We start from the raw sequence: 12528 nt of genomic DNA, 5'->3' as shown, positions 1-12528 counted from the left end.
AAATGACTTTTTGGACTATGTATTTTCTAAAATAGTTTAAATAGACTCCTAAATTCGATTTTGATCAAAGTTTTTTGAACTAAAATCACAAATAATTCATCAAACTAACAACTTAGAACAAAAATATAGTCATTATGCCTAAGAATTGTGTTGTTATACTCAATTTTTTGTTCATCAAAATCAGGTTTAGGAGCCTATTTGAACAATTTTACAAAACACAGAGTTCAAAAAATAATTTATCAAAATATAAACTCAAAATAGATAATAAGTCAAAACACAGAGTTTAAATAAGTAAAATCCCTTGTAATAATAAGGATATCCTTTCAATTTAGGTATGTGCTGACAAAAAGATAAAATACTTTGTGCTGATTGTGGATTTTTCTATGTGTCCCCAAAAGTGCTCCCTCTATTTTAAAAATAAAATTGGCATACTCATGTGATTCATATTAGTTATTAGGCAAAGTAGTGTTATACTATCTACCTTATATTATTAAAAATATTACAACATCTCTAAACAAGTGTTAAATTTGTGATATAGTGTTATATTTTTGTACTTCTATAATTAAAATTATTTAATAGTATGCTAAAAATTATGTTAAATTTGATACATGTTTTGAATTGTGATAAATTTAGCACAACAATTAACTATTTTTAATTATAGTATTGCTATTAATTATATTTTAATTTCTTAATTATATGATTATTAATAATATTTATTATATCAATTTACATGTTTAAATGTTATTATGCATTATTAGAGTGTAATTGCAAATGTTATCATATTCTCATAATTTGAATTTAATGAAACACAATACTTTAAGCTAACCTTTTGTCAAAAATATTTTATAGGACTTAAGTATCCTAATTAATGCTTTAATATATTTTAAAATATATATTAAGATTTTTATTAAAATGTCCCCAAAAGCATGTGCTACTGGGCCAACCTTGTTTATTATTCTTATTTGAAAAACCTTGTTCATAATGTTAAAAGTGGCAAAATGTGTTGTTTCAAAATACAGCAAATAAATTCAATGGGCAGATCTCAACTTGAATTGTATGGAAAAGCAATACTATTTATAACATAAAACCATGTATACAATTATTGGTAGTGATGTATAATATATATATTTATATAATTAGGCCATATTATATATATTAATTTATATATATATATATATATATATATAGACAGAGAAATGTGTATGATGATCTAGTTTGGACTTTTGAGTTTGGATAAGATTCACATACACATAGAGAGGACCACAAGCCAAAATACAAAATAGATATTTTCCTCTTTGCTTCATCTTCAACTTAAGGTAACTTTTATAAATGAATTGTGTAAAGGAAATTATTTATTGCACTCTTTTTTACATTCTTTGTCTCTTTCATTCATGCATGATATGTGGATATTATTCCATTTTTATATTTTAATATTTTTTTCAAATCATTAGTGTAATTCACATGTTATTAATTGATTCAAGAGAGTACAAAAAAGTATAACATAGAGTGTAAATATGACCATTCTCACATGTCTCTACAAACTTTATTTTTTAATTCCAAAAATATTAGAGCAGTGTTGCTTGTGGTGAGGACGAGCATCAACACGGTCTACTTGCTCTTTAATTATTGATTGTTTTCTAAAAATAAATAAATAAATTGACGAGCAAGCACCCTTATTAGTTCATCTACTAATTGAAAAAAATATAAAATCATTGCTTGTGACTAGCTCAAATAGCAAGGGAGATGGGTGTGTGTGTTGTGGGGCCGGAGTTTGAACGGTTTGAATCGTTCGAATTGAACTCGTGTAATATAATTTTAAAAAAAAATTCAAAATTAGTATGAATTGAAAATTTAAGCATAACCCATAGTATTTTTGAAAAAAATATGTATGCTAATGTGAATATTTTGAGACAATGTGAAATGTTCATTGTCCTCCTCTCCACATGCTTATTCTCTTTTTGTTTTTTCTGCGAGAAAAATATCTTATAAAGAAGCATTTGGACAATAGATAGGTAAAACAATATAGTATTGTACCTTCTGATTTTTTTGAGCCGTTAAAAATTACCCTCGAATTATTCACAGTGTTGTTAAGTGAGACTTCTGTTAAGTTTTATCTTATGTGACTAACGAATTGTTGACTTGTTATTATCACATTAACGTCATTAGTATAATTTAAAATTTAAAAGTATATATATATTTATTATAAAATATTAAAATTCAAAAAATTCAAAAAAAAAATATTTTTTCTTTTAATTCTTAAAAGATTAATTTTTTAAATAAATTCTTAAAATATTAATTAAATAAAATTTTTAAATATTAAAAAATAAACTAAAACTCATCTAATTTTTTTTGTTTAGCAAAATTAAATTATTTATTTTTAATAATGATGGGATTAATAAAGTTTAAATTAAATTAGTTTAAGTTTTGTGAAAAAATAGATCATTTTCGACTTATTTTTTTATATTTGAAAATTTTATTTAATTAATCTTATAAGAATTTATTCAAAAAAATTAATATTTTAAGAATTTAAAAGAAATTTTTTTTTTTTGAATTTTTTAAATATATTTTATTTTAATATTTCATAAGAAATATATATTTTTTATATTTAAATTATTTTTATTTAAAATTATACACATGGCACCGCTAACGTGGTAATGACAAGTCAGCAATCTGTTAGTCACATAGGAAAAAACTTAACAGAAGTTACACTTTACAACACTGTGAATAGTTCGGGGGTAATTTTTAACGGGTTGAAAAAATGAGGGGGCACAATAATGTATTGGTTATAGTTCAGGGGCAAAAATAATAAATAACCTATACTCTATTATATAACAAATAGCTAAAATAACCAAACATTTTGATTTAAATACATAGATTATTATTACTATGTATTTAATAAATTATACTATCATTTAGTTGAACTTTCTTTAAAAAGATTCATTACACATATATAAAATTTAGGGTAGGTAACCATTTGGTACTCTGTATTTTTTTAAAATATTGTTTTGTTACATTGTGTTTACAATAATGCTTATTTGGTACTCTGTATTTTGAAATCGCACATATTTAGTAACCTAAACTCAAATTGAATTAATAAATTTTTGCTAATTTAATCAAATTGTTCTCAATTATATGAGTTCCAAATTCAAATTTAATTACTCATATAATTGATGACAGTTTGGTCATATTGATTAAATTTTATTTATCAAATCTGAGTCTAGGGTACCAAATATATATGGTTTTAAAATACATAGCACCATATGAGCATTATTGAAAAAAATAATACTAAAACGATACTTTTTAAAAACACGAGGTACTAAATAAGTAAATTCCCTTAAATTTAACATCAAACTTTATAAATACAGCTTTATCTTTATGTGTTATTCCAAAGTTATGTTAAGCAAAAATTATTTTTCTTTTATGCTTTATTAAATATATATTATACTTATACAGTATTGTGTAAAAAAACTATAACAAAACATAAAATTTTGACCATTGATCAAGTCGTAATTATACATATATTAAAGACAAAATGTATAAATTAATTTTTATATAAAAAGGGAAATTTCATGTTATATGCATAGTGATATACTTAAATTAAAAAATATGACAATATTATTAGGCATCTAAAAAATAAGCTTGTTTGTAAAATTTTGATTAAGTACCTCTATCATTATTTCTTCTCTCTCACAACTTATTTCTCCCGCTCTTTCTCTCTACCAAGGCAACACCATTACCTAACATTGAAGCTCTTTTTCACTCTCATAAATCGTCTCTTCCTCTCATTTCTCATTTTGATCTCCACCCACGACTATCCCTTGGATTGAAGCATGACCATTAACACCATTGTTGAAGCATCCACTGAAGGAATCATCAAAAATGTATGTTCTATATACAAATTTTAAGATTTTATAATCTAAATTCGTATATCTTAAAAAATATATATATATATGTTTAGCAAGGATAAAAAAATTTGGAAGGTGGAAATGGATATGTAGTGGAAACATCATAAATTATAGGGAATATACTCATTTGGTACCCTATGTTTTTGCAAAGTATCATTTTGGTACCCTCTATTTTTAATAATGCTCATGTGGTACCTTGTATTTTAAAATCGTACATATTTGGTACCCTAAACTCAGATTTGATAGATAAAATTTTGTCAATTTAATCAAACTACTATCAATTATGTAAGTTACAAATTTAAATTTAATTACACAATTACATATAACTGATGACAGTTTGATCATATTGACAAAATTTTATCTATCAAATATGAGTTTAGGGTACCAAATATGTACGATTTTAAAATACAGGGTACCATATGAGCATTATTGAAAACAGATGGTACCAAAATAATATTTTGCAAAAACATAGGGTATCAAATAAGTATATTCCCTAAATTATATGTAGTAATATGTCAAAAATAAGTGTATGTTTAGTAATATGTCAAAAAAAAAATATTTAGTAATCAAATATAATAAATATTGAGAAAAAGAAAAAAAAAAGTTTAGTAATAAAGAAAAAAGATGGTGGAAGAGACAGAAAAATAGAAAGAAAATATTTAGTAGGCCCCACCAAAATACAACCTTCCTTATTTGGAGGAAAATGTGTTTTTTAACATAGCTTTGGCAAGTGATTTCAAACAAGTGCAATCATTCCATTTGGCATTAGCATTATTCAATTTAAATAGAAAAGTGTGGAGTGAAATTATTTACAATTAAAACTAAATTAAATTACATATTTATTCTTCATTTTATATCAAAAATATTTTTTTATAATATTATTAAATTGCAATTTTACTTTTTTTCTTATTTTCTTTCTTCTATTCCTACCAAACACCTTAGGGAGAAAATAATTTATTTCCTAATTTTTTTAAATTTTAATTCTAACTCTATTTTTTTTTTTTTTTGAATATTTCAATTTATTTTGTGTTTCACATGTGACCTTGTCTTGTTGAACATTTCCAAATGAGACAATATAAATTTTAGTGTCCATAGTCTCACCCACTCTCATTACACAAAACTTCCACAACTACATTTTGGCCATTTAGTGTGTTTTCCTTCATTGAATTTCAAAGATCATTCAAAACACACAAATTGGGCATATTTTGTGATAACTCTACAAAATAGAGTTATTTTACCATATTTTATATGCTAATTGTTGCTTAGTTCTTGAGTTTTTAATTAACTTATTAAGTTTTTATGTAATTTTTAATTTATTAGTCTTAGTGTAGTTTTATAGATTTTTATATGTTTTTATAGATATTTTATTATAATATGTTGTAATTTAATTATTTGAAATTTGTATTGTTAAGTTAGAAGTAAAAGTGTAATTCTTGTGAACTTAAATGCTATATTAAATTAAGTTATAATCAATATTTTTAAAATAATTAATATGATTTATTTATATTTGAAAATATTTGATTGTTATTTAATTTATTTTTATCTTGTAGGAATTATATTATAGTTTTGGGAAAAAGAAAGAAAGAAAAGTGGTTTTTGTGAAAAGGAATTAGAAAAATTGGCACAAGGCCATATGCTCCATTCAGCCCCACGGCCCAGGCCCACTGCCTCTTCCATCTCCTCTCCAGGACGTACGGACCCAGCCCGCCTGTCCTCTGGCCCAGCCCGCCTGTCCCCTGGCCCAGCCCGCCTGTCCCCTGGCCCAGCCCGCCTGTCCCCTCAAGTCAAACTCTTTCAGCCTTCAGCAGCTCCCCTTGCCGCCAGCTGTCCCCTGGCCCAGTCCGCCTGCCATCTTCAGCTCTCCACATTGCCTTCAGCAGCTCCCACATGTCCTTGCCAGCAGCCACAAACTCTTTCCCTCCAGCAAGTGATTTCCTTCAGCACACACCACCAACGCCTGCCATCTTCCTTGCCAGCAGCTCATCTTCTCTCATGCATCAATCCCTCCAGCAAGCCACATCCCCAGCCGAGACAACTTGGGCCTGTCCTTTTGCCCAGCCAAATCGGCCCAAGTCCCCAAAGCTCCCAGCCGCCTGTTACAGCTATTCATGCCACTTTTTGAGCCTATATTTCCTAAGTGTACCATTTGTCTCCTATACTCAAAATGCCACATTTTTACCCCTTTTGTCTACACACTTTTACCCCAAAATCATCATCACTCCTACAAATTACCCCTATTTACCATCTTATTATTAATTTAATCAATTTACTTAATTTAAATTGATTATTTTAATAATGTCATTTTGGCTATAAATAAGGGTTTTGAAGACCATTTTGGGATGCTTAATTTTGGTTACCATCTTTTTTTTCTCTCATTTTCTCTCTACCATTCTATCTTCCATTTGGGTTTTTCAAGAGCATTTTGCAAGTATGTATGTCTTTTATTTTGTAATTTCTACTCTAATTATGTGCTTCTAATCTTTTTCATAAGATTATTAAGATCATGATGAAGCAACTTGTAACTAGGTAATATTTATGTTGTATGTTGATTTCCCTTGTAATACAACAAAGTCTATGGATTTTTCTTCTACATATATTTCTTTCATCTTAAATATCTTGTATTTTAGATTGTTAGAACATATTTACACTTTGTTCTTCATTAGTGCATAAACATAATATTCTTTGTGTAAGATGTGTCATTAAATTGTACACATCCATGCTTAGAACAAAAATATTATGTTTTGCCTTATAAATAATGTTCATTGATTTATTTGTTATTTCATTAGATTGATTTACACTAAATGCTTTGAAATTATAATTTTGAAAAGTGAAGAAAAATCCTATCTTTTTATAAGAAAATTGTGTTTAAAATTATAAATCTTTTTGGAAAATGATAGTTTAAATTATTTTAACTATCACTAAAACTTGGGAATCAATATACTAATAAATATTATTAAACTTACATTTTGTGGATTCTAGTATCTTAATAATCTTTTCTTTTAACACTTATTGTCAATTCATTATTGCTTTATTTTTATTCCCTTAAATAGCTTTATTTTACAATCTTTTAGTTTATGTTCATAATATTAAAACTCATCAATCTTTGGAACTAGGTTAGAATTTATTACTTTTGATTTAAAATAGTTTCATTTTCGATTTTAGACAACTCCTTTGGGTTCGACATCCTTGCTTACGATCACTATTCTATATGAGCGATTCGTGCGCTTGCGATATATAAATTTTTAAACATACCCGTTTTGGGTCCATCATTTTGTATATTGAACTTTTTCTTATTAGAGATTAAAAGAAAGACAGTAATATGTCAAAACCCAAAACTTGGGCATATTTTGTATATTGAACTTTTATTTCTTGGAAGAGCAAGGTTGAAAAATACTTTTTTATGCATTGATATTGGCAGACTGACATTTATGGTATATGAACTATATATATACATGTTGGAAGAAAACTAAGAGAATACCTAAGCCTACTTATTCTATAAATCGTTAGACAAATCGCCATTCCGCCGGCGCATTCGAGCTCCCCACGACATGTTGTTACCTCTACCATCCTTACTCATGCTTCTTCTTTTAAGCTCCGAGAGCTGACTTTGCCAACGGTTTTTCCATTCGCTTTTCTCTTCCATTCCCTGAAACCAAACGAAAACCTAAAATGAGTACGCGGGTTCGACTCTTACAATTAAGACTTTCAAAAGGGCAGCCAGCCAGGATGTTCTCTCTTTAGGTCTAAAAAGAATAAAGAATAAAGAAAAAAGCAAGGTGCATAGACTTTTTCATTTAAGGAAATTCACATGGAAAAAGTGTAGTTACAAAATATTCAAGCCCTCCAAAGCAAGTGGGCTACTTAGAAAAATGCTATGTCTTCAGTCAAATGAGGAAAGGAATCAATTTTCTCTTGTGAAAAGAAAAACAAAAATTCTTATGATATGATAGGATGTCTCATAAATGACCCCACTATAGGAACAAGTTAGATAAAAAAAAAAAAAACCCTAAAAGCAATATTTTGAATGAGTTGGTAAGAGTGTGGAAGATAAATTCTAATTCTAAATTACACAAAAGGGTAATTATTTAAACATGAGTAATAAGAATTTAATGTGCTCAAATTAAGATTTGATTTATTCTAGAGTTAGTTTGACATAGTTAAGCTTCGAATGATTAATTACTGTCCGATCAATATAACTATTGATCCGATTAGACAAAATCAGATCATAATGAAACCCCGACAATGAAATGAGAGTTTTTGGCTTCTCTTGAACACAACCAAGATTAGCAATATTATACAATAGTGCACAAGTTTTAGATATTTGTAAGGAACAGAAATCATTAAAAATAAAAATAAAAATAAAGATATTTTACTTCTAAATTAGTACAAAAGTGCTTTTTCCAAAAAACGACAAACTTAGGCATTGAAATAGCAAAATAGAATCACTAAACATAGTTATTCATAAATCATAAACTTCAAATAATGCATTGTACTTTATCAAAACAATTTAAGCAAAATAGGAAAAAAAAACACTTAGTTTTTCTATTTTGGCAAACTCAATACGAATATACTTGAGAAGAAAATTCTCCACAAAATTGTTTTTCTTTTTAAAATCAAAAGTAGCCACCCATAGTATTCCTTTTGTCAGATTTTGTTTTCCTCAATAAATTCCAATGAGTTCCCAATTAATTGAATCCTAAAAAGCATTAAAAAATTATATTTAAAAAAAATAGAAAAATTAAATTTCATTTCAAAAATACGGATTAGTCTCTTACAATTTTATATTAAGTCTATTATTTTCGATTATGGTCATAAATTTTTTTTTATAATTATTTTTCACATTCCATATTTTTAGTATTTTTGTTTAAATCTTTAGTATTTTTGTGAATTTAAAAAAAAAAACATGAGTACATAACTGAAAAGCTTGATGATCATATAATTCACAAACCATATATAATTGAAAAACTAAATAATTTTTTTTTTACTATTATGCTCATAAAAAAATATTTTTTTATAATTTTTTTTCACATTCCATATTTTTATAGTATTTTTTTTTTAAATCTTTGTTATTTTTGTGAATTTCCACAAACCATAATTGAAAAACTAAATAAATAAATAAATAATCAATATCCCAACTCAGTTCATCTAAAAAAAATTCCAAAAATGACCTGGTTGTTCTGGTATCGTCTTCGAGCAGAGAAAGCTAGATGAAGACCCTTAGCCATGTCTCGATCGTAAAGGGCTCTCCGACACGGATCAGACAAGGTCTCGTAGGCCTCCTGTACCCGAATAAACCTCCTGGTGTACTCTTCGACCCGACCCGGAGGCGAAACGTCCGGGTGGTACTTCCTCGCCAGTTGCTTATAAGCTTGCTTGATTTCGACCAGCGATCCGGTTTCGGGTATGCCCAGAAGCTCGTAGAAGCTCGACTCGACCGCCGCCTCCGCCACAACCGCACCGTTCACGGCGGCCTCGGCTTTCACAGACCCGGAGCGGTTTCGGGTCGAGTAAACGGGTTTGGGAACTCTGACCGAGAAAATCATGGTGGTGGTGGTGGGATTAAGATTTGTGGGTCTTGGGGTCAAATTGTTGGGGATGAAGAAGCGAGAATCGCTCCCTGGGATCGTTACGCCATGGCATCGCATCTCTCTGGTTTTGCTTTGTGTTTCTCTTTCACTCTCTCTCTGTGTTTCACTCTGTTCTTCTCTATAAATTGGAGATTTTTTTTTAATTTTAATTTTAATTTTATATAAATATATATATATTTTTTAATTTTTGTGAAAGAGAGAATTTAGAGGTTTTAATAATGAGGTTATTGGTGGGGAAATTTGAGAAAAAGCTAAGAAAATGAAAGAAGAAACAATGAAGACTAGTGGAGTAAATTTGAGATTGAGAATTTGGGATGGATATTATTGCCATATGGGCTATATTTATAGATAGCGACAATCATTTTTTTGTATGTTAAAGGGTATTTTGGTAATTTAGTATATATTAAGTTTTGTTTTCATTTCAAAAAAAGATTTGCACTAAAATTTCATAGGTTTATACTTTGTTTTTTCTGTGTTTTATCTCATTATCTGTTTGGACTATGTGTTTAGATAAATTACTTTTTGGACCTTATGTTTTATAAAATAGTTAAAATAGAACTCTAAACCCGATTTTGGTCAATGTTTTCTTAACTAAAATCACAAATAATTTACCAAACTAACAATTCAGAACAAAAATAAAATCATTCTGCTTAAAATCTATGTTGTTATATTCAATTTTTTCTTCATCAAAATTGAGTTTATGCTTCTATTTGAACTATTTTACAAAACATAGGGTCCAAAAAGTAATTTGTCAAAACACAAGGTCCAAATAGGTAATGGGATAAAACACAGGATCCAAAAAAGTATAAACCCAATATAATAAGTAGGTAATATATTATTATTGGTATCATCCAATATCGAGTCTCATATATTTGAATTTAATAAGTATTATAAAGTATCACTAACTTATCATAAGGTGTCATCTTATGTGTGTTGGACAAATTAAGGTCAAATAGCAACACTCTATTATTTATTAACAATTAAGAATGATAGTTTCTTAAATAAAGAAGTTGAATATTCTTGATCAAATAAATTATTATTTAGTTTTAAATAACAACAAAATTTAATACAATCTCAAATTTTATTAATGAATTGAGATATGTGAATTAAAAATTGAATTAGTAAATAGAATAAAAAAGTAGATTTGTAAAGTTTAATTATTTTATTTATGGAAAAATATTATAAAAAAATTAAATGATACATTACATAATTATGTAAATTTTATTTGCTCTTATTATATATTTAATATATTGAGAGATGAATGATTTTTTTTAATTTTCAACAAAAGTTAATAGTGCTTCTCTTAGAGTATATCCAATGGAATGATATAATAATGGTGTATTACTATATATGGGCACATTTTAAAAAAAATGTAACTAAAATGGTGCTGTAAAATACGTGCTAAATTTGACACAATAATTTTATTTTATTTATTCACTCTTTTACTAATAATCAATAAATTTTACCTTTTCTATTTACATTTTTGTAGCTAAAAATTAGTCCAAATATAGCATTACTTATTTTTTGGACTAAATTTGATACAAATTTGGACTATCCATTAGAGACAACACCACAAGAAAGTAGTATATTGCTACTGGTGAAATTCAATATCGGGTCGCATGTATTCGAATTTAAGAAGTATTATGATATATCACTAACCAATTATAAAGTGTCACCTCATATAGTATTTGACACTTTAAGATGCTAAATAACATCAGGGTAATATTATTTAGATACATATGTTTTTTTTTATATTTATATAATTCAAAGAACTAGATCCCCAGTGCGTGTGTTTGGATTGGAATGGCACAAATCTTGAATGTGGGCCTCCAAGCCTTAATTCCACCAGCTAATAATTAGGTTCCAAAGATGAGGTCATGCATTAGGAGATGTTTGATATGTGGCTTTTGGACTTGTAATAATCTAATCAAACCCCTTAATGGAATCACAAAAGTAAAACATTAAGAATATATATATATAAAAAAAAAAGATTACATTATTAATTAAGTTTAATTAAATATTGGGATTTGGGATGGTGTTTATTCAAAAGTTAGATAAATTAACAACCACATTAAATATGTTATAAATTAAGGTATATGTGTGAGTGTGTGGGTGCCAGTCCCACCTTAATTAATTAATTATCTTTAATTAATTAATTAATTACAAGAAATGAAAGGCGGCGGCGTACGTTCAATTTAACACCAAACTATTACTTGAAAATTGTAGCCATACATTTAGTTTATTATAGTTGGTTGGTTGTTGTTAGTTTATTGGTTTTTCTTTTTCTTTTTGACAACATTAGATATGTTACAACACATATATAACAAGTTTTCATACTTTTTTAGACCTCGTATTTTTTTCCATTATTTGTTTGGACTTTGTGTTTTGACAAATTACTTTTTGGACCCTATATTTTGTAAAATTGTTAAAATAGAACCCTAAACTTGATTTTGGTCAATGTTTTCTCAACTAAAATTACAAATAATTTACCAAACTAACAATTCAGAACAAAAATAAAATCATTCTGCTTAAAAACTGTGTTGTTATATTCAATTTTTTCTTCATCAAAATTGAGTTTAGGGTTCTATTTTAACCATTTTACAAAACATAGGGTCCAAAAAGTAATTTATCAAAACACAGGGCCCAAACAGATAATAAGACAAAACACATGGTCCAAAAAAGTATACACCCATATAACAATTCGATGCAGAATATGTTTGAGATATTTAGTATTTTTTATAATTTAATTACAAAAATATATTATATAATTTAATTTACAATACTACTGTTTTTTATATCATTTTTTTCAAATTTTTTTTATTATATTTTTTTCACGGTACTAGTCCTTCTCTCTCGTATATTTTTTTATTATTATTAATTTATTACATTTTCTCTTATCTTTAATTTCAAAAATATTTTCCAGTCACATCGTTTGTCGATTGGGCTCAAAAGTGGTATCATTACGACCTACTGTTTATGGTGATAATTTGATATATGAGAAAAATATGTTTTTTGGCCGTCGCCGGAGAAGATGA

At 27.3% G+C, this 12528-nt stretch overlaps 1 protein-coding gene across 1 annotated transcript; it reads right to left on the bottom strand.

Moving 5' to 3' along the window:
• Positions 1–7225: 7225 nt before the first annotated feature.
• Positions 7226–9802, bottom strand: LOC133819828 (chaperone protein dnaJ 20, chloroplastic-like). Its single transcript, XM_062253181.1, has 2 exons — positions 9074–9802; positions 7226–7551 (listed from the first exon to the last, which is right to left on the bottom strand). The coding sequence occupies exons 1-2, from the start codon at positions 9548–9550 to the stop codon at positions 7399–7401; spliced, it is 630 nt and encodes a 209-aa protein (XP_062109165.1). The 5' UTR covers positions 9551–9802; the 3' UTR covers positions 7226–7398.
• Between the last annotated feature and the right edge of the window lie 2726 nt (positions 9803–12528).

The sequence above is a fragment of the Humulus lupulus genome, chromosome 2 (genome assembly GCF_963169125.1).
Source record: "Humulus lupulus chromosome 2, drHumLupu1.1, whole genome shotgun sequence".
NCBI lineage: Eukaryota > Viridiplantae > Streptophyta > Magnoliopsida > Rosales > Cannabaceae > Humulus > Humulus lupulus.
The sequence above is the reverse complement of the archived record's forward strand: the minus strand, read 5'-3'. Positions and strand labels throughout refer to the sequence as shown.